Below are 24,207 nucleotides of genomic sequence, written 5' to 3' on the forward strand. Positions count from 1 at the left end.
TTTTGATTATATGGCCCTTTTCGTTCTAATGTTATATATTTTTGTACTTTTGGACCTTAAACAAGTTAAAAGGGCTTATGTTTAATTGATACTTTCAAAGAAGCTACTTTAGAGTTGTAAACAAAGCTACTAATTTATTAGTATTATGTACTGAATAAAGCTACTTATTTCTTTTCAATTTTTCAATTTTTTTTTTTTTTCTTTGCGGTACGCGGGCCTCTCACTGCTGTGGCCTCTCCCGTTGCGGAGCACAGGCTCCGGACGCGCAGGCTCCGCGGCCATGGCTCACGGGCCCAGCCGCTCTGCGGCATGTGGGATCTTCCCGGACTGGGGCACGAACCCGTGTCCCCTGCATCAGCAGGCAGACTCTCAACTACTGCGCCACCAGGGAAGCCCCAATTTTTAAATTTTAATAAAAGTATTTTAGAAATAGAAATATTTTCTTATAAGAGCTTTATTTGTATCTGAGGTTTTAATATGAAATATTTTTGTTAATGTCTAGATAATTTCTCATTTCAATTTTTAATTCTATTTTGATTCAGAGGTTAACTAGAAAAAAATCCTTCTTAATTTTGAAGATAAATTTTTTTATGAGGGGAGGGGTGTGTATGATGGGAAGTCTTTTTGATCTTGATATTAGAGAATGCTGCCCATAATAACTATGTTTTTGAAATTCATTGTTGTTTTCTTTGTGTCCACGTACTTCACTGACCTCTGTAAATCATGAATATAAGAGAAGCATATATGTTTTCTGTAGAGTAAAAAATTTACTTCTACTATTATTCTTTTTAATTCATATGTATATAAGTACTTCCAGTAAATTGAGTTTGGTTGTATTATTGAAATATTCTGTATCCTTGCTTATGTTTGGTTTACATAGTCTGACAGATTTGGAGAGAAGTTTGTTTAAGTATCTATCCCCTCTGTGGCCATGGTTTTACTAATTTTTTCTTATTATTTTTAAGTTCCTTTTGGTGATAGTGTCCTTGCAACAGTCTTTTTCTGGCTTTATATATTTCATAGCTATGTTATTTGAAAAACTATTTTTGACTTATTTTCTATTTGGGTTGAATCTTTTTATGTTATAAAGTACACTTCTCTCTGTTCTGCTTTCTCCCAGATTTTTTTTTTCTTTTCTTTTCTTTTTGCCGTACGCGGGCCTCTCACTGTTGTGGCTTCTCCCGTTGCGGAGCACAGGCTCCGGATGCGCAGGCTCAGCGGCCATGGCTCATGGGCGCAGCCGCTCCGCGGCATGTGGGATCTTCCTGGACCGGGGCACGAACCTGAGTCCCCTGCATCGGCAGGGGGACTCTCAACCACTGCGCCACCAGGGAAGCCCTCTCCAAGATTATTTTGACTTAGGTTTACCAGAAACTGTGAAGGGTCTGAGAATTTTACCCTACTTGTAAGGTAACATATCAGTCTGCCACAGTTTCATGAATTTTGGCAGAAAAGAGAATCAAAGGACTTCTATTATTATTAATCATAACAGCAGCCAGAGTATCAGCATTTTTTTGTGCCACTTCCTGAAGTCCCTGTTCCCACAGGGTGATGGTGAAGAGGGCAAGGGGATATCTGCATGCTCAGCGATTTGCATTACACAAGAGGAACCCTGAGCTTAGGGAAGTAAGCAGGTCCACCCTTGCGCTGGAGGGGACACTGAATCTTTCAAGGCTGTTTGCTCTACAAAGATCCTTGAAAAGATAGTCCAAGACTTGAACAGGAGAGACCCAAGGAGAATTGTTACCCCAACAGTTTCTTTCTATTTGTACTTGCCTATCTTTGCTTATTCTTTTTTTTCTTTAATTAATTTAAATTTTATTTTTGAATAGGTAATATGTTTGCCAAAGCAGAGAGGTATAAAGGATGTACCGTGAAGTCTTGCCCTCACCTCAGTCCCTCAGTCACCCTTTCCAGAGGTGGCCAGTACTATCAATTTCTTGTGATCCTTCCAGAGATATTTAATGCATATGCAAACAAATATATACATATGTTCTGTTCCCACACACTCTTTACACCATGGTATCATGCTGTAAACATTCTGAACCTTGAGATTTTTTTATATACCCTGGAAATTATTCCAAATGATCTTCATCGTTCTCTTTACTATTATTACCTTATATATATGTATATATTTTTAAAATAATTTGTATATCTTTTTAATTTTTGGCTGCGTTGAGCCTTCGTTGCTACGTGTGGGCTTTCTCTAGTTGCGGCAAGCAGGGACCACTCTTCGTTGCGGTGCGTGTGCTTCTCATTGCGGTGGCTTCTCTAGTTGTGGAGCGTGGGCTCCAGGTGCACGGGCTCAGTAATTGTGGCACACAGGCTCAGGAGTTGTGGCTCATGGGCTTAGTTGCTTTGTAGCATATGGGATCTTACTGGACCAGGGATCAAACCCGTGTCCCCTGCATTGGCAGGCAGATTCTTAACCACTGCACCACCAGGGATGTTCAGTTACCTTATATTTTATAGGTGGATGAACCACAGTTAATTAACTAGTCTCTTGTGGATGGGTGTTTAAGTTGTTCCTGGTATTTTGTATGTGTATGGTATGTCTGTGGGATGTAGTCCTTGAAATCTTGCTTGGTCAGGGATGTATGTACATTTATATTCCTGGTAATACGTCTAGTATTTTATTTTAATGATGGAGTGTATTTGCTAATATACAGGATATTTGCAAAAATTGTTACTTTTTAAAAATTTATTCAGATATTCTGTATTTTGGGGGTATACCTTCTTTGACTCAAAAGTTGTTGAGTGTTTTTAAATTCCTAGCTGTTAGGGGCTGAGGGGCTTTTTCCCTCTGGTTTTGCGATTTTCTAGTTTTACTATATTGTGATCAGTGGATGTTATCTATACTATTTCTATATTTTAGTTTATTAAGATTTTCTTTGTGTAGTTTAATATGTGGTTATTTTGGGCAAGTGTTCCATGTTTGTGTTCAGTTTAAAAGGTCTTTTATATCCATCTTTTTTCTCACTTTATTTGTCATTGACTGAGGTAAATTAAAGTCTTCTATTGCTAATTTTTCTATTTTTATCTGTATTGCCTGTACTTTTTTGCTTTATGAATGCTGATGCTATGAATAAATACGTTATTCCTAACTATTATAACTTAGGTGCCGTTGCACCTTTTAGTACTATAAACGGTCCTTTGTCTTCTTTAATGCCATCTCATTATATTCAGCCTTGTCTAATGTTAAGATTGTAATTCTTTATTTCTTTTAGTTTGTATAGTTTGTATTTGCCTGATAAATGTTTTCTCTTCATTTCAACTTTCATCTTTTTGTTTCAGATATGCTTCTTGTATACAATGCAGGGTTAATTTCATTTAGGATCCAATCTAATCTTTTTATTGTGTTGGTTTAGTCCATTTACATTTATTAGTATGGCTAGTTTTAATTCTGTTATGTATTGATACTTTCTGTTTTTATGGCTTTTTAAAAACGTTTCACCAAGTGGCCAGTTTTTCTGTTCCATATGCCTCCTCTTTTACTTAGGAAGAACTATTGTTGTTTATTTAGAGATTGTTTTCATAAATATAACTATATAGTATCCTTAAGTTTATATTTTTAGACACTATTAATTTCTTTCTATGAACAGTGATGAAATTGAATATATTTCCTCTTTCTGCCTTTCGTACCGCTCTGTCCCAATTTTAGTTATTACATTATCTTAATCTTTACTCTTATGCTATTAAAGATATTTATACTTCTCTTATTTGCCTTGTCAACTTCAAATGATACTTTTTTACACCCAATTATTATAGATAATAATGAACTTTTAATTTTTTAGGTATATGTTATATATTATCTAATCATAATTCCCACATTTGTTTTAATCTTACAGTTAAGTAGATTCAGTTCTCACTGCAAATCTTTTTGCTTTAGCTATTCCAGGCATCTCTTGGTTAGCTGAGGTTTATCCTCATATAAATCCTTTGAGAAGGGCTCATGGGAAACAGTTTACTAGACTGCTTGCATGTTTAATATTGGTTGTCTGTGTTTTTTGTTTTTGTTTTTGAATAACAGTTTGGGTGTGAAATCTTTGGGTTGCGCTTCCTTTACTTGAGGATATTATAAGCTTTCTTCCAGTCTTACAGTGTAAAATGCTTCTCTGGAGATGTCTGAGACCAGCCTGATTTCACCTCCTTTTAGAATTGACAGTCTTTTTGCCAAGGTGCCCAAAGAACTCTATTTTTTTTGACCAATATCTACTAGCATATATTTTAAATAGTGTTGATATTTCATGATAAGTTTTTTCTAGGATTCAATTCAATTCTAGGATTTAAGTATATAGATCTAGATCTATTTTTGTTTCTGTGATGTAATTTTATAATACTGTAGGTGTGTAATAGGATCTCCTTTTCTTGTCTTCCTTAGGTAACATTTTTTTCTGTAATTATTAAAGCTTTTTTCATTTCCAGTTTACTATTCTCAGTTTTGACCCCTTGTATTCCTAACTGTGATATCAGGTATGTCTATTCTTTCTTGTTCTCCTTCTAAGTTTCACCTTCATTTTGTAATAGGCTTTTTTCCCTCTTCTTTTTCATCTTCATTCCTGAGCTCTTATATCTTGGCATGTGTTCTAGGACAGTTGCTTCTCTATGTTTCCCTGTTTTGTTTATTTTTTTCTTTTTAATTCATAGTAAATAAGGTGATTTGTTGAGGCTAGATGGTAGTTATATGATGTCCTGTTATACTGTTCAACACACATACACTTACGTTATAGCTGGTAAATTTAGTGTTGTTCTTTCCCTTATTTGGTGTTTATTGTCTATTTTACTTTGTTCTTCCCAGCCTTCTCTGGATTGATCAAGTTACTTTCCCTTTCCTCCAGATTAGTTCGGAACTTTTACTATACATCTTTCATTCCTTTGTTGGTTACCTTGCTTTAATATATATTTTTAAACATATACTTCTGTTTTATTCTATCAAAATTAGGAGTTTTCTTTGTGCTCATCCCCCTAATATATTATTCTTGCTCACTTTCCTGTCCCCTACTCCCCTCCCCCTCTGTCTCCAAGTCCTGGATATTATGAAATAATTTAGACTTTACATCCGAATTACGTATTAAGTTTTGCACTGGCAGGATGTTCCTTTTGTTTCAAAAATCCTTAGTTATATTACAGTTTCAGTCACAGTATTATCTATTTAGATTTAAATTTCACTTAAACATATTTCATTGCTCACTGCTGTTTTTTGTACTCTTTAATTTTCACTTCCTGTATATTGAGGGTTTTGTTCTTAATTTTCTTTTTTGTTAAAAGCATTTTCATGAATAATTTCCTTAGAAAGCCTTTCATGGATGGTATACTTAATGAGCTGTTGAATTCCCAAGTGTTTCTTGTTCACCTTCATATATGATTACTATCTTTTGCTGAATATAGGATATTTTTATTTCTTTCTTTTTTCCCTTTAAGTCTGTAAAATTGTGTACTGTCTTACTCCCAGTATTACAGATGTGAAGTCTTGCTGGGTCTCATTGTTTTTTCATCTTAACTTACCTGTTCTTTCCATTTGGAAGCTTACAGGTTAATTTTTTTTGAAGGTTGGAAATCCTCTTTTTTCCCCAGGATGCATGTATTTAAGTGTTTTTTCACTCTACTCCCATCTTTATTAATCCTGCTTGAGACTTTATAAACCTTTTCAGTCTAGCAACTCAAATGTTTAGTCAGCTCAGGGATTATTTTCTTCTAGTATTTCTTTGATTATTATTTCTTTCTCTGTTCCTTTTCTCTTCCTGTGAGTCCTGTAATTTCAACATTAGAGCTCCTTGATGTATCCTCTGTCTTACGTTTTTGTTAATTTTTTTTTTTTTTTTTAGTTACATGATATTTATTCTAGATTACTAACTTAGTTTTCTGCATTGGCCTTCCTTTTTCCCTTCTGAAATATTAAAAAATAATGGGTTTTGGTTCTAGGAATTTCTACTTGTAAAGTCATCATCCCTTTCCTCCCTCCCTTTCTTCCATCCATTCATTTGTTCTGATATTATAGTAGGTGTCTATTTCAGTTTATCAGCTTGCTTCACCTTCATTCACATTGTTGTGTATACTTAGTTTATGACCTTTCTCTGTTCCATAATGTTAGCACACATGTAGATCATACTATTATTTCTTTCTCAAATAGAAGTGGATAGAATGTAGGATATTCTTCTCTTGTGAGCCTTGTGGTCATTAGCTTGGCACACACTAGCCCTTTTTGTTTAAAAGTGTGAGGAAAGAAGTTTCCCTGTTCTTGGGTGCAGAGAGAGTTCTGTCCTCAGGCCAACTTAGTAGCTTCTTTCTTTCAGTAGTGCTTTCACTGTCAGAGCAGCCTTCTTCCCTTGTTCCAGTGGGATTCACTCAGGTACTGAAGTTGCCTGGGCAACTGAAGGATTGGTCAACTTTGAGCAGAAAGAAATAAACCTGTTTCAAAATCAGTGTGTTTCCCCTCTTCTTAAAACAATTTTTTTATAAACCCAGTTTACACTTGCTGTCTCTTGATTTTTCATGAGGTTTCATTATCTGAAGTTTCAGATGAATCTAGATTTAGATTCTCCAGGATCCAGCAATTAGTTACAGTTATTTTAGTAATTTAGTCACAGTATTTAGTCATTTAGTAGCAGGGTGAAGAGGGATCAAGAAAGAACTCTGAGTTGTTAATGTTACATGACTGTTGTCAGAGCTACTGGTTCCCACCTTCCTGCTTTTTCCTTCAGGTACATTTGAGTTTCACACTTTGCTTTATTATCTTAGGAGTGGACATTTAAAATCTCTCTCCTGTGCATACATAGTGCTTTTAATTCTTTACCCATACATGCTAATCAACCTATAATTATTTATTGGCAAACTCCACATATATTCAGTGCTTTCTGGTTGATTGGCTGATATGAACCACTGGATAAAGAAGAAGTCAGTACACTTAAAAAAAAATAGGAAAAAAAATAGGTCTGAGCTCAGCTGAGTCACCAGACTGCAAGTGAAGTGCCCAAGTCACTGAAACACCAACCCTCTGGCTTTGGGGCCTTTTCTCTGCCCCAAAGCCAGAGGGTTGGTGTTTCAGTGACTTGGGCACTTCACTTGCAGTCATTTGTTGCTTGGTGCTTTCTTTAGTCTTCAGAGATCTTTTGCTTCATTAGCTATTCAAAAAATATTTATCAAGCAGTTACTGTGTACAAAACACTATGCTACGTGCTGGAGTAAGCAGAACCTACAAGGTTCTCTGCCCTCATGGAATTTACTGCTTCTTGAATACAGAGGTTGCAAAGTATTGGCTACATTAGGCTCACAGACTTTTTTTTGTTTGCTTACACAGTATCAAAAATGTTTTTGAGTCAGTATTTTGAAAATGAAGAAATTTCATCTATAAACCTAAATTTGCAGCTGCTTTAAATATACCTAGCCACACTGGCTCTTTATTCCCACATGGCATTTTATAGTAGCTGTGGGCACCAGTTAGATAGATAGGACTGTGGGCACCATTTTGTCACAATTACCTGTTAACCCCTAAAACTAAGGCCAAATTCAGTTGGCATTTATTGTCACAACTGTGCTGTTCTTTTTTCTTATGAAGTAGGTTAAAAGATGAGCTACTTTTTGAACGTTTTGTGGCTTATCCCCCTTTAGGCATTTTGAGTTTTGACCCTGTACATTATCTACCAGTCAGCCTGCTAATTACCTTGTAGCCTTGGGGAAGCAGCAGGGAAACACCATCACACTTTAGCCTCAGTACGTATACATACACATTGTAATACGCCTTCTCAGATTCGTTCTAACAGAATGATAGATAGAATCGTAGTTCATAAATCTGATAATAGTTCTGACATAATATGTTTTGTTGTATGCTATAATACAATACCATTGTATTGACATTTTTCAGTTTCAATATGATAGTAGAATTTTGTTTAATTTAGCTAACATTTAGAGCCTTAAGCATTTTTACATTCATTAGTTCTTTTATTTTTTTTTTTTTTGTGGTACATGGGCCTCTCACTGTTGTGGCCTCTCCCGTTATGGAGCAGAGGCTCCAGATGCACAGGCTCAGTGGCCATGGCTCACGGGCCCAGCCGCTCCGCGGTATGTGGGATCTTCCCAGACTGGGGCACGAACCCATGTCCCCTACATCGGCAGGCGGACTCTCAACCACTGCGCCACCAGGGAAGCCCAGTTCTTTTATTTTTAATCATCAATATGAAAGACTGTGAGATGCAGGTATTATGACTTGCAATTTATTTGAAGAAAATGAGACTCAGAATTTTGTGCATTGTCCAAAGTTCAGGCCTATTCTTTTCCGTAAGACTGCATTCCATTTGCGTTATCTCATTAGATCTTCATAACACTTTTAAGATACAAGTCTAGCAGGTTTCATCATTTCTTTAGATTGGAGAAAACAAACTCAGAGGAAGTGTCCTTTCTTGCCAGTAATCACATAGCTAGTATTCAGAACATACCTGCTTCTTGCCAGGTACAGTGGTAGGTATTTAACAGATATTATTTAATTCTTACCACTGCCGTATGAAGTAGGTATTATTACCCCATTATATTCCTAAACCCGTTGCAGAGTTGGAATTTGAACCTAGAACTGTCTATAAATAACACTTTTTTAAAATTTGCTACATTATATTACCCAGATTGTTTGACTCTTTTGTTATTGCCATTAAAGCCTACATTATAATTTAATACATTAATCTAATTCTAAAAGTATACAATCATAAATTAAGTTTGAAAATCAGCTTTTTTGGTTTTTTTAGGACTGATGTTTTTCTCTCTGCATTGATTCAAAACAAAAATGGACCTGAAACTTTTTAGTTCAAAGTATATTTTATTCTATTTTTGTATATATTCAAGAGTTTCTTTTCTTTTTTTTTCTTTTCTATATGTGTGTGTTTTGGGGCATTTTTTTGTTTAGTTTTTGGGTCTTTATTTTTTAATGTGGACAATTCATTTAGGTAAACACTTATTCAGGGTTTAGCAAATCAGCGATTTGTAACAGGGAGGGAGTAAAGGAAAGTCATCTTAATTTGGTATGAAGATTGGGGAGTAAGTTGGTAATTTAAAAATTTCTTAGATGACTTGTATAACTTCTTGCAGCTTATTAGGTTCCTTTTTTTAAAAAATTAATTAATTAATTTTTGGCTGCATTGGGTCTTCGTTGCTGTGCGCGGGCTTCTCATTGCAGTGGCTTCCCTTGCGGAGCACGGCTCTAAGCGTGCGGGCTTCAGTAGTTGTGGAGCGTGGGCTCAGTAGTGTAGCTTGCCAGCTCTAGAACGCAGGCTCAGTAGTTGTGACGCACGGGCTTAGTTGCTCCGTGACATGTGGGATCTTCCTGGACCAGGGATCGAACCATGTTCCCTGCATTGGCAGGCGGATTCTTAACCACTGCACCACCAGGGAAGTCCCAGTATCTGGTTTTATAAAATACTTATTCCTGAGCTATTTTTTTAGGCAAGTTAGAAACAAAAAGGTCCAAGAAAGCTAAATCTATAAGTTTTAGTTAGTGTTGTTTTTGTATATTTTACTGTTTGGAGTATGTACTTTGGGTTCCATTTTATTTTACTTATATTTTCTTGGAGAAGGTGCCAAATGTCAATTTCCAAAATATTCCCAAGAGTACACATCTTTCCTTAAAAGTCATCAGAAGACTCACAACTTCTGTCTCCTCTTGAAGAATAGTCTTAATTTTAAAGTAAATTTCTAACAGTGCAAATGAAAAGTGGCTATGTGTTTAGCCAGTTCTCAATTATATTTAACCTAAAGAAAGCATTGATGCAGTAAATGTCAGTAGCATCTAGGCAGAGGAAGCCCGCAGTTTCTCATCGAATCAGAATAAGAAGTTTCCAAACAGGGTAAAATTTGACCCTGACCATGAACTTTGAGTTTTAGACAGTTTAGTAAAGGTTATCCCCATGTTTTTATTGATATATTAATCTTACAGTGAAAATGACTGTTTCCCTTTGTTAAATATCATTTCTAACTCCCCTTAATGATACTTGAGTACAGTAACATCTCACGGATCTATAATCTAGAATATTAATGTTAACCTCTCTTAAGTCCATTAGATATAACTCTATATCTGAAAGTATTTATTAATAAACCTTGTGAGCCGCAATTTTTCATTCTTTGAGTAATTGCTTCTTACTAATGTTGTGAATTTTTTTAATTCTTGACTTTTCTAGGGATTATTTCACATTTCAGCTGCTTTTGTTTTCTACTGCTATCATTGAGGGTTCAAGAACAAAAAATAAGTCTTCAGGTAAAAATGCCTGATCCATAATAGTGCTTGGCATTGTATTTTGCTGAAAAGATCATACACCTTTGGATACTTGATCTGAAAATAAGGTTGTGATGATTATGAAATTTTCGCATGGAGTTTTGTTGGCTGCCTCTAACAAATTTGGTCTTGTTGTTTTTCTCCCCCACCACCCCAAAGGATTTTGGCTGTCTGCTTTTTTTCATGTTGTCTTGATGTGCAATAACTATATGGATATGTGCTTGTACTTGCTAAATATTTTAATTTTGCATATTTGGCTGCTTGAATTTTAAGTAATTTCTTTGGGTGATGCAAATTAAGAGCTTGAGGCTATAAGTAAAATAACAGTTTACAGAAGTTTTTAGTTTATAAATGTGTGTTCCTTATCTACTGTATTGAAATATATAGATTTCACATTTTGCAAAAATTAAATTTACAATTCAGTTTCTCAGTTGCACACATTTCAAGTGCTATTTTCAGGCCGTATGTGGCTAGTAGCTACTGTTTTGGACAACACAGTTAAAAGATTATTTCTGTCATCATAGAAAGTTCTATTGGACAGGGCTATTTTCCTGTTCCATAGAAGGAAGTAAGCGGTAAAGTGTGAGCTCATTTCTGATACCAGTTTTTATAGCAGTTTAATAACTCCAGAAGATAAAGCATATGACCAGTCTTAAGCATACTTCCTCTAAGTAGGTAGCTATCCTCACCTTTAATATTTCAAACCTAATGTTGCCTAAAACAGTTTGCTTCTGTATTTATACTCTTAAAGTGAAATTGTTTTGTAGCAAAATTCATGAAGTTGTAGAAGGGCCAAAGACTTACCCTAAATTTGAATGCTGACCCTAGAACTTACTAGTTTAGTAACTTCTGGTAAGTTACCTAATTTATTTGAGCCTCAGTTTCTTTATCTGTAAAATGGAGGTAACCTTAGTTACCTCATAGGATTAATAAAAGACTTAAGTACGTCTAAAAGCATGTAACAAAGTGGACATTTATAGTACTTTTAAATATAGAATGAAGCCAAAACGTTTAAAAGTTAATTAGGCAGTATCGTTTGTATGGAGTTGTTACCAGTCTGGCAATTATAATAGGTCTCTAGAAATGGCTGGGTCAGGAGTATCCTATAGAAGTTTATGTTGGCCATGGGATTATTTATGACATTTTATAAAATTGCAACAACTAGAATAACCAGAATGGGGAGAAGAGGACAGAGATAAATGACCAACTTTGTTTTTCAAGAAGTCCATAAAGGTTTTTCTGATAATGATAAAAACTGATATTTTGTATAGTGTTTTTATAACATGAATTTTTACACAAGAGTCTTTAAAATTTCATCTCTATAATATTTTGAATACCTTTATTAGTGCTAGTATTAAAGAAGAGTAAAAGGAAACTCAAGGGTGACCAGCATTTTGGATGTTATGTACCTAACTAATAGTGAGAATGGAAATTCATATATCGTTTGCAGCTTTAAATCTTACGCTCTTTCTACTTCAGCACGCTGTTTCCTTGATAGCAGTTGTTTTCTGAAGCAGGGGTATATTTCAGAATCTCTAGGGATGGGGCCCAGGTATATGTTTTTTTGTTCTGTTTTGTTTCTCTGTTGAGCAGAATACATACCCAAGTGATTCTGGTGCCTACTTCTTGATAAAATCATTGTTCTATTCTAGGTTTAATTCTTCTTTTCCTGTATCAGTACCTCTAAATCAATGCATAGACCATGTGAATAAATCAAAGAATTAGACTGATAAGGAATAATACACTGATTCCAGCTGTTAGGTGGGACATCAACAACACTTTTGAAAAAGCAACACAAGTTTAGTTTCCTGTTCACAGTCTTGAGTATCTGTCCACTAATCAGTGCTTGTGGAGAGCGGGAATTCCATACTAGCCAACCATGGTAGTTAAATCTATTTGTGTTCCCTTCTCTGCTTTTCTCATATTAATTTTGGCCAGTTAGTAGTCTACCCTTAAGGTATTCTAGTCCTAAAACATTGACTCCTTATTGCCTGAGATGGTTTCTTCATGAATGTTTTCAATTGATTAGCTAAAGACTTTTTTTTTTTTTTTTTTTGTGGTACGCGGGCCTCTCACTGTTGTGGCCTCTCCCGATGCGGAGCACAGGCTCCGGACGCACAGGCTCAGCGGCCATGGCTCACGGGCCTAGCTGCTCCGTGGCATGTGGGATCTTCCCGGACCGGGGCACGAACCTGTGTCCCCTGCATTGGCAGGCGGACTCTCAACCACTGCGCCACCAGGGAAGCCCGCTAAAGACTTTTAATAACCTTTACCCAGCTGTCTTAAAGATGCTTCAGTGTCCTGGATTTAGTGGTATTTCTAGGCCCTATTTAACTCTGTATGTATCTCATTACTAAGCTGAAAATTTCCCTTTGAAAGAAAGTAGTGTCACAATGGGGTAGGAGAGGGGCATACTCTGGAAAACCTCCAGTCAAAAATTAATCACGTTTCATAGTAACTTTTCAAAAATAAAAACTACCTTCAAAGACAGATTCTATTGGAAATAAGACTTTCAAATTTGAAAATTAAGCATTTGCTACTTGGGGCAGTAACTGTTGAGAACGAACTGTCTTTTAACTCAGAGTTGCTTATCAAAATGCAGTTGAGCAGTGACTATAATATGTTAATGTTAACTTTTAATTTTCTGAGCAGAGATCATTTCATTACAAACTGTTTACATTGGATATTGGGCTGCACTGAAATTAATGTGTTTGGAATGTTCTTATATATGTACATGTATATATACACACACACACACATATATATGTGTATATATATATATATCTTAACGTAGAAAATACAGTTCTGCATATTTTTTATTACTTGGGCTTTAGGACCTTCTGATTAAAATGACTGACATTAATATGTCATTCTAGATTAAACTAAAAAGATTTTTTAAAATTAGTACCTGCAAGGCATATCATTATATTCTTCTTATTTTTATTTTTTTGCCGTATGCAGGCCTCTCACTGTTGTGGCCTCTCCCGTTGCGGAGCACAGGCTCCGGATGCGCAGGCTCAGCGGCCATGGCTCACGGGCCCAGCCACTCCGCGGCATGTGGGATCTTCCCGGACTGGGGCACGAACCCGCGTCCCCTGCTTTGGCAGGCGGACTCTCAACCACTGCGCCACCAGGGAAGCCCTATATTCTTAAAATATATATTCTGTTAATTATGTGCAGATTGGGTTTGTCTTTGTTGTACTGTAAATAAATTTTCTTATAAACAATAACCAAGGCCTTTTAAGATATTAAAATTTTCCCAACTCAAAAGATTTTTAAAACCTATTGTAATAAAGAAATGAGAGTTGGTAGTTCTAGGTCAACATAAAAGCAAGTTTAAGACACTTACATTTCTGTGAACAATGAATTCAGAAGCTTTTACTTCGTGGATTTCTACCTATTTTTATTTTGTGTTGAGAATCTGTTACATAGATTTATATGGCAAAAATGTGGCAATACTTTTTATTTTTTAAAAGCTGGTCTATCTAATTTATGTTAATAGAGATTTTTTTGGTTCCTTTATACTTAAATCTAGATGCATTGTTACTGTATTCCAAAAGATAGAAAATTTGATACCCTAGTCCATCAATTCTAAGACACACTTTATAAATTTTAACAGCTCTGAAAAATGAGACATGTCTTAAAATTGATTTGTGTCATAGTTTAATGGAAGCATTTTTTTCTTGGTGAAATATAAAACTCATGGTGTATCTTATAATTATTGATGTCTTAGGCTTGATAAAAAGTGATGGTTAATTTTTTGAAGTTAGTTTTGGGACTTAGATTTATGTTACGATGTGGTATATCTTTGTGGTGAAAAAAATCTAAGTGGTGAGAACATACCACAAAAAATTCCATATTATTTGGAATTATACCTGTACTATGATCTTTTAGTGTTTCCTTCATATCTTTTCCTCTTTTTTTCATTGCTATCATCCTAGTGTTAAATAATAAAACTAAAAAATTTGGTAACAAGTTTGATATCCTTTATTCAAGGGAAAAACAATCCATCGATTGGGGGACTACAGTGCCTAATAAGCACCTCCCCAGGGGACTTTGGACAAGAGTGAGTTTTATGGGGCCTTAGAAGAGGCACTGTGAAAACAAGGCATGATTGGCTAGGAGGCTGGGGTTTCCTTATAAGGCTAGCAGGTTCTAGGACAAAGTAGGCTAGCTAAAGCTGAGTTGGAGGATTGTGGTTGGTGTTGGGTTTCCTTGAGAGTGAGGTATTTTCTGTAGTTTAGGCTGACTTAGGTATAGGTTTGGGATGTGGTCAGAGCCACTGAGATGACTTCCATTTTGTGGGTTCCAATATACCAATTAACTTTAACACTAGTTAGGTGCTTTACATTAAACTGGTTCCCTCTCTGTGGAAACCTGTCCAGAACAATAAGAGGAAAATGGAGATCAAGAGAAGGAGGAAAGACTTGGGGTTGCAGGTGGGGTCGGGGTTGTGGTTGGGACCTCCAGGGTCAAGAAAAGAAAAATGGGGAGAGGACTCTTGAGGGGAGTGTTGATAGGCATCATTTTCCATTTACCCAGTTCCACTTGCCCAAAAATCTTCTTCTGGTTAAGTCTTTGATGTGATATATTAGCTTGTGAGCTACCCAATAGTTAGCTAAAATTACTTCAACCATATTCCCTAGATTCTGAAAGCATAAGCCTTCTTGCTAAGGCCTTTCCTTTTTCTGTGGAAGTTGCCCTCTTACCCCCTCTAGCCTTATGGGTAAATCATCTGCTGCTACCTTACTTTCTGTAGACCAAATAGAGTCTGTATTTCATCTTAATGTGCTATCTCAAAATGAATATCTAAAGGGGGAACTACTTATAGAATGGACTTTTCTAGAAGGAACTGTTACAGATATGTGCACAATTAAATTTGTTGCTGTTTATAAGAGGTATGGGACTAGCAGATAAGTACTTAATTTTAGGAGACTTTCCTGCCTTGCTCTGTGTTTAAGCACTTAGGTAGAGATTAATGCAGCCTTTCCCCTTTAGCTTGTTTGGTTTTATTTCCAAAACCAGTAATTTATCTATTTGTGATATAAATTTATACTGCATGTTCCTGCTTTTGCTTTTTGTTCTCCAAACTTACTAAGAATGTGTACTCTTCAACAGTTTTAATGGCATGTTTTAATTATTCCTCATTTAAAAAGAGTTACAGGGCTTCCCTGGTGGCGCAGTGGTTGGGGGTCCGCCTGCTGATGCGGGGGAAGCGGGTTCGTGCCCTGGTTCGGGAGGATCCCGCATGCCGCGGAGCGGCTGGGCCCATGGGCCGTGGCTGCTGGGTCTGCGTGTCTGGAGCCTGTGCTCCGCGGCAGGGGGAGCCACAGCAGTGAGAGGCCCGCGTAAAGAAAAAGAAAAAAAAAAAAAAGTCACAAAGTATGTCTGGCTAATATACTCTATTTTAGGCAAGATCCTTGTAAAATTAAAATTTAACGTTAATAAAATGTAATTTAAATTAAAATTTCAGTATAAAACATAAATTGAGAGAGCCTTTTTTTTTTTCTTTCCCCCGAAAGGAATTTTTGCTTTATAAAGGGTTTCACCATAGGAATATTTTAAACAAAGTGATTAAAATACCCTGCAAGTTAGTGTAATTGCTGCCTGGAGTAGACTTGGCATTGTCATGGGAAAGGATTAAGACCTAAATATAGTACAGTTATTAAAATTGGGAAATTTAATGTTAAAAAGAAAAAAAGGATTAATGTTGAGCCTAATGCCTGAAATCCTCAAGTTTCCAAAAATCCCGTTCAGAATCTACACAAAAGCTTTGATTTACCTTTGTATTTTCTTGAATTAAGCAGATTTTTTTTAAAGTCCTGTATTAAAGATGATTTCTTTAACTTATGCAATTTTGTTATTTTAAAAATTACAATAGTATTTTCATGTCTTTTCTGCCATGTTATACTCTATACACTTTTTTGAACTAGCTTGGGCACCAGATTAATATTGATTAGTAGCATAAGGACAATAAATTCCAAATAACTGACTTACTGATAAAGTTTTATAGCAAAGTCATTTGCAAGTTGGAGGATTCCATACTGTTCTTAATTAGTAACTGCAATGCCTCAATGAAATCTAAATGGAAATGAGAGACACTGTCCATAAGTAAAGGTAAACATTATTCACTGATTTGTGAATAGCATTTCAAATAGAGGTGCTGAGTTTTATGTATTTCTGACAAAATATGCCAGTCACCACTCTTCATAAGTTAGCTTTCACATAATTCTTTCAGTTTTATTGTCCTAAACTCATTTTCTTTTTTCTCAGAGGATGTGCTGAGTAAAGATGCTGGGGAATGTGCAATATGCCTTGAAGAATTGCAGCAGGGAGATACTATAGCACGGCTGCCTTGTCTATGCATATATCATAAAGGGTAAGTTTATTTTTATGTTAACCAAATTGATATTAGACTAAAAGACCTTTCTCAGGTTTCATACTTTTGTAGTTAGGGCTGAAAAGATTTCTTCTTCATTGAAACTCCCTTTCCCCATTTCTTAAAAAACAATAGCCTTACTGTTGGTGGGAATGTAAATTGATACAGCCACTATGGAGAACAGTATGGAGGTTCCTTAAAAAACTAAAAATAGAACTACCATATGACCCAGCAGACCCACTACTGGGCATATACCCTGAGAAAACCATAATTCAATAAGAGTCATGTACCACAATGTTCATTGCAGCACTATTTACAATACCAGGATGTGGAAGCAACCTAAGTGTCCATTGACAGATTAATGGATAAAGAAGATGTGGCACATATATACAATGGAATATTACCCAGCCATAAAAAGAAACGAAATTGAGTTATTTGTAGTGAGGTGGATGGACCTAGAGACTGTCATAAAGAGTGAAGTAAGTCAGAAAGAGAAAAACAAATACCGTATGCTAACACAAATATGTGGAATCTAAAATAATTTACAAAAAAAGGTTGTGAAGAACCTAGGGGAAGGACAGGAATAAAGACGCAGGCGTAGAGAATGGACTTGAGGACACAGGGAGGGGGAAGGGTAAGCTGGGACAAAGTGAGAGGGTGGCATGGACATATATACACTACCAAATGTAAAATAGATAGCTAGTGGGAAACAGCCGCATAGCACAGGGAGATCAGCTTGGTGCTTTGTGTCCACCTAGAGGGGCGGGATAGGGAGAGTGGGAGGGAGACACGAGGGAGGAGATATGGGGATGGATATATATATATATATATATATATATATATATATATATATATATATATACACACACACACACACACACACACACACATATGTATATGTATGGCTGGTTTACTTTGTCATACAGCAGAAGCTGACACACCATTGTGAAGCAATTATACTCCAATAAAGATGTTTTAAAAAAATGACCTTTTTCCTGCTAGTACTAAGAGTTAAGCCCATATCTGTTTGCATCCCAAAGGCTACCATTTGTTAAGCATTTACTGTGATCCAGGTGTTGTCCATAGCTTCTTGAATAGGTTATCGTATATAAGCCTTGTAACAATCTCATTGTACAGCTGAGGAAATAAGCTGGGGAACCACAGGCAATCTCTCCAAGGTCACATAGCTGGTAATAAATGGAAGAACTGAGATTCTAGCCATGTCTGTTTGACTCCAGAGCCCATCTGGTTTTTCATAAAGTGTTCTTGGTTTCAGGAAAAATTTGATTTAAGACGATTTAAGGTTACCTACAAAAAGAATAGAAAACTATAACTTTAAAAGCAATAAAAGAAATAATGTGGAATTTTATTTAAAAGCAGGGCATGGGGGTTGGGGAAAACATAGAGAAAATAGTAAATAGTACCAAAACAAAGAGGCAAAAATAAATCCAGTATCAGTAATTATAATAAATCCAAATAGATCAAAGTAACCAGTTGAAAAGAAATCAAAAGATTGGGATATGCTGTTGATGAGCAACACACTTAAACATAAGGGATATCGAAAAATATGGATGTAAAGGGATAGTAAACTATATCCAGGAAAATATTAACTAAAGTAAAACTGACAAAGCTAAATTAATATTGGACAAAATTAACTTTATTGCAGAAAATATTATTAATATCTTATGATAAAAGTATATAAAATTCAATTCTTTGTGTACCAAAGAACACAGTCTCAAAATATTCGTAGGACTGTCAGAAAAAATTGACAAATCCATCATGATAATGGGAAATTTCAACACACTTCTCACTGAGTCAAGCACACATACGCAAAATTAGTTAAGACCTAGAAAAATTGAGCAATACAGTTAACAGATTTGATCTAATGGATATGTATGTGTATGTCTGCACCCAGCAATTAGTACATTTTCTTTTCAAGTACGTATGAAGTATTGTAGAAATTGATCATGTACTAGACCATAAGACAAGTCTTAACAAACCACAAAACGATGGTACCATACAGAAAGCTGTTCTCTGAGCTCAGTTTGATGTCAGTGACAAAAGATAAATATTCTGGGATCAAAGAAGAAGTCATAAGGGAACTTAGAAAATACTCTGAACTGAATAATAGTGAAATCCAAGGCTTGTGTTAAAAGAAAGACTGAAAGGGACTCCCCTGGTGGTACAGTGGTTAAGAATCCTCCTGCCAATGCAGGGGACATGGGTTTGACCCCTGGTCCAGAAGGGTCCCACATGCCACGGAGCAGCTAAAGCCCATGCGCCACAACTACTGAGCCTACGCACCTAGAGCCCATGCTCCGCAACAAGAGAAGCCACCACAGTAAGCTCACGCACTGCAACGAACAGTAGCCCACGCTTGCTGCAACTGGAGAAAGCCCGTGCGCAGCAACAAAGACCCTACGCAGCCAAAAATAAATTAATTAATTAATTTAAAATATTTTTAAGAAGACTGAAAATCAATAATCCGAGTTCTTACTGAAATTAGAAAATTGGTAACAGAATAAACACAAAGCAAACAAAGATCAGAGAAGAAAAAGATTGAATGAAAAAATTACACACTAGAGTAGAGACTGACAAAGTCAAAAGTTGTTTCTTTGAAAAGAATAATAAAATAGATTAGCCTCTGGCAAGATTGTCTCTAGAAGGAAAAAATAAACAGTATAGGAATGAAAAGGAACACATAACTCTAGATATGGCAGAAATTAAAAACGATTGGAAAATTCTGTGAAAAATTTTATACTTTTCAAGTAAAAAATTTAAACAAAACAGGCAGTTTCCTTAAAAATATAATACTGTCCAAAATGACACAAAAATAGGAAACCTGAATAGACTAATAACTATAAGTAGTTATTAAGACTAACCCTGAAAAACCACAAATAGTTTTTTAAAAACCAAACCAAAAACCTAAAAACAAGCCCATGATAACAGTTGGACAGCAAATTTACCAGATACCCAAAGAACACCATGTTAACAGTTGTAAATTCCCCCCAAAAGTAGAAGATGATAGAAGGTTCTCCCACTTATTTTATGAGAATAGTATAAACTTGATAACCCAAATCAGACAAGGACAGGATAAGAAAGAAAATTAAAAGGAACTCTCATTTATGAATGTAAATGCAAAATCCAGAAACATACTAGCAAACCAAATTCATCAATATAGATCGAAAGTAATGCCTTTCAACCCAATTGGATTTACGTTACGAATGCAAAGAAATATATGATTAGAAAATTTATGTATATAAGTTACCACATTAACAGAGGAAGAGGACCAGATTAATAAATTCTATATTATTAATAATTTAAAATCAAAAGCAAAGAATAAATATTAGATAATATATTAAAATTAATAAGAATTTAGCTGGGTTGCCAGATATGAGCTCAACATATGAAAAACAGCTGCATTCATATCCCAGTATAAAAAATATATATAACTTTTTCTTAGAATAAAAAAATTAACAGCAACAGAAACTACAACAGGAATAAAGTATGTTGAGAATAAATCTTAAGGATATTCAAGACTTTAAAACTTTATTGAAAGATTATAGAAGGTTTAAAATAAATACAGGTACCTTTTTGTGGCTAGGAAAACTCAATGTCATAGAGATGTCACTTCACCCCAAATCTATGTAGTTATTAATGCTATTCCAGTCAAATCTCAACTAGTTTTTTCATGTAACTTGACAAGTTGATTCTTAAATATATACAGATAAAAGAACAAAGGGCCAAGGATAGTCGAGACACTCATAAAGAAGAAAGCAATGCTAGGGGCAGGGAGCTTGTCCTGTACAAATTCACTATAGGACTATTAATTAAGACAGTGTGGAAAGGGTATAGGTGGGTAAGTGGGAAAGAATAGAGTCCATAAACACTCATGCATATATGGAGAGACAGCATAACATGGAGGTTTAAGAGCATGGGCTGTTGGGAGTCAGGATTCCTAAGGTTTGAATTCCAGCCCCTCTGTTAATTCACTGTGTCATCTTGGCCAAGTTACTTAATTTTTCTCTGCCTTAATCTGTAAAATGAGGCAGTAGTACCAACTTCATAGAGTTGTTCTGAGGTTTTTAAAATTATCATCATTTATTTATTTTTGGCTGCATCGGGCCTTAGTTGCGGCATGTGGGATCTTTTGTTGTGGGGCACGGGTTCTTCGTTGTGGCGTGCAGTCTTCTCTCTGGTTGTGGTGTGCAGGTTTTCTCTCTCTGGTTGTAGCATGTGGGCTCCAGAGCACGTAGGCTCTGTAGTTTGCCGCACGCAGGCTCTGTAGTGAGGCATGCGGGCTCAGTAGTTGCGGTGCGCGGACTTAGTTGCCCTGCAGCATGTGGGATCTTAATTCCCTGACCAGGGATCGAACCTGTGTCCCCTGCATTGAAAGGCAGATTTTTTTTTTTTTTTTTTTTTGCGGTACGCGGGCCTCTCACTGTTGTGGCCTCTCCCATTGCGGAGCACAGGCTCCAGACACGCAGGCTCAGCGGCCATGGCTCACGGGCCCAGCCGCTCGGCGGCATGTGGGATCTTCCCAGACCGGGGAACGAACCTGTGTCCCCTGCATCGGCAGGCAGACTCTCAACCACTGCACCACCAGGGAAGCCCAAAAGGCAGATTCTTTACCACTGGACCACCAGGGAAGTCCCCCTTCTGAGGTTTTAAATGAGTTATTTTTAGAAAGTTCTGGCACATAATAGGTGTTATATAAGGTTTGTTTGACATGAATAAATGGAAAAACTGGTTTCCCAATTAGTTCATAAGAATGAACTATTCAGTGAATGGCACTGGGATCGATTGATATGTTATTGCTATGAAAAAATACTGTTATTGATATGAAAAAACAATTGAATCCTGTTTTACATTTGAAATAAGAATTCCAAATTAACTGCCCGTGGAAACTAAAATCTAAAGTGTCGGAAAGAATATAGAGAGATGTTCTTAACCTCATGGTAAGGAATTATTTGGGGGGCTAAGATAACCTCCCCATAAAAAGTTAGAAGACAAGTTGATGAATTTGACTACGTTAAAATTTAAAACTTTTTTTGCATCATGATACTGTGAAGAAGTTAAAAACTAGACCTCAGAGTGTTTTCATAACAACAAAGTTTTGCTGTCTGAAACAGTACTCTCCTTCAGCAACTTTCTGTAATGCAGTTAGCTCATTGTAGTTGGTAAATGGTATAGAAGGGTGACAGTATAATCACATCATACTGGTTCATATATAATATTTTTCAGCACATTAATGCTTTGCTCCATCAAATAAGAGCAAATATGGAAGCAAGCCATGGAAGAATACAGTTAACTTTAAGGATGCCCATTCACCAAGTAGTCTCACACCCAATTCAGTTAGGCTCTGGGATTTATTTTGGAAGTGCCTGTTTACTTCATAGTTCTCAAATTTTGTGCTTTGGCTTTTGTCTCCGTAACTCAGACAGTATCAGTCCTTCCTTAATCCTCTTTATATCAAGCTAACCTCACCCTTTTAAAAGAAATCCTATATTTACAGAGGTATTTTATTTGTTTGGAAGGAACACAGCTTTGTTCCGATTACAGGGTTGTATTATTTGAGTCTGCCTTTAACCTGTTTTTTTTCTCTCATAAACCCTGTTATTTTTAGTGAATAGTTTTGTAGAAAGCAAGGTTCATCAAAAATGTGTATATTATGTTACAGCTGAAATATCTGGATAATAACTTCTTACAAGTCTGTAAGGAAAAGACAAATCAAAATAGAAAAATAGGCAAAAGTTGTTGACAGCCAGTTCACAAAAAGGAGCCGCAAGTGTCCAGTAAGCATACAAATGAGTCTGCTGTGCATATCCTACAGCTCAGTAATTCCACTCCTAGGTATATGCTCTGGAGGGACTTTTGATCCTGTGCCCCAGGACAGCGCTGCTGCTACTGCTTAGTGTGCAGGTACAGGGTGAGATCAAGGAGCTTCTACCAGGAAATAAAGCAATACTGTGCTGTCTTCATTAAGAAAGCTGTGCAGTGCTTAAAAAAGTCAATCAGAACAGTGTGTTTAGAGGACTGGTAACAAATAGCTCAAGGATTAGCACTGTGTGTACCACCCCTTGAGTAGTGCTGGCTAAGAGATGTATAAGAATGTTCATAGCATCACTGAAAGCGTCCATTGGTAAAAGAATGGATACATAAATTGCAGTGTGCTTATACGATGGAACATTATACACAGTGAAAATGTAAAAACTAGAGCCTTATTTATTAACAGTTGCGAACCTCAAATTGACTGAAAAAAAGCCACTAGAAGAAAACATACCTTATTCAAATGAAGTAGTATTCAAATAAAATTTAAAACATGGAAACAGTATTATACATTGTTTTGGAATACTCATATATATAGTTTTAGAGTAAGAAAATGCCAAAGGAAGTAAAGCACCAAAATCAGGAGAGTGACTTTCTGCTGGATTTTGGAGAGAGGAATATAATATTTTAAATAACGTGGGTTGATAGAAATTTATGTAAGAAGGACCTGGGATTTTAAATGGTTTCTTTGTCTAGATGAGCTGAAATCATATGATTGTAAAGTAAGAAGTACCCATTTTAGATCACAGAGGTGTACTATTCAGATGTATTGGGAATTGTTAACACATCTGGAGTATTTTGTTCATTTCTCAGTACTTTGTCGTGAGAGGTATTCTGGTAGACCAGAGGATGTCTAGAGCCAGGTGAGTCGAATAGAGAGCAGGCCGAATGAAAAAAGTGTCATAAGCCAAATTGGGCATGTTTATTTAGACAGCAAAAGGACAACAAAAATTGTTTTAGATATTGAAAGAATGTCAGATGGTTGAGATCTTTTACCTTCTTTCCTTTTAAATTTATCCATCATTTTTACCTATCATCCAACTGTCAGGATATGAGGTTGGATAAATATTAATTTTACCCTTCAACGTATTAGCCAAGCCTTCTAGCTTGTGGCATATGCAGATTTGCAATGTGTCAACAGTGAGAATGTTGAACAGTTTAAAATCTGCTTGGGTAACTTCCTAGCTGTTGAGCAAGTTACTTAACCTCCTTAAGGCCTTGAGTTTATCATTAGAACTTTCTTCAGGGATGGAAATGTTCTATATCTGTGCTGTCTAATAGGGTAGCCACTAGCCATGTGGCTGCTGAGCACTTGAAATGTGGCTAGTGTGACTGAGGCAGTGCATTTTTCTTTTATTTAATTTTAATTAATTTAAATTTAAATAGCCACATGTGGCTTGTGGCTTACTGCACTGGACAGTGCAGATCTACAATGATAATTATATATGCACCCTAATATTTAACTTCCTATAAAATCATGCAATAGTTTATAAATACAAATGGATGATGGTATATTTATTTGTATATATATATATGTGTATATATATATATATATATATATATGTATTGCAGGAAGGAAGGGATAGAATTAAATTAAGTTTTCAATACTCACATCACATAAATATGGTCTTTTAAAATGTAATACAATATTGTCAAGAATTAAAGCTTAAAAGCTTGCTCTATGGGATGAACTGGTTAACATTTGCATAAATGAACAACTAGTTTGAAGAGAGAAATATCTGTCCAG

General features: G+C 36.0%; 1 protein-coding gene across 1 annotated transcript in view; it reads left to right on the top strand.

Annotated features, from left to right (window-relative positions):
* The window catches only part of ZNRF2 (zinc and ring finger 2), a 96,014-nt gene that overhangs the window by 67,775 nt on the left and 4,032 nt on the right, over positions 1–24,207 (top strand). The window contains exon 3 of the mRNA XM_065884250.1: positions 16,526–16,631. Coding sequence (XP_065740322.1) covers positions 16,526–16,631 — 106 coding nt within the window. The remainder of the gene's footprint in view (positions 1–16,525; positions 16,632–24,207) is intronic.

Source organism: Phocoena phocoena, chromosome 9 (genome assembly GCF_963924675.1).
Source record: "Phocoena phocoena chromosome 9, mPhoPho1.1, whole genome shotgun sequence".
NCBI classification, from domain to species: domain Eukaryota; kingdom Metazoa; phylum Chordata; class Mammalia; order Artiodactyla; family Phocoenidae; genus Phocoena; species Phocoena phocoena.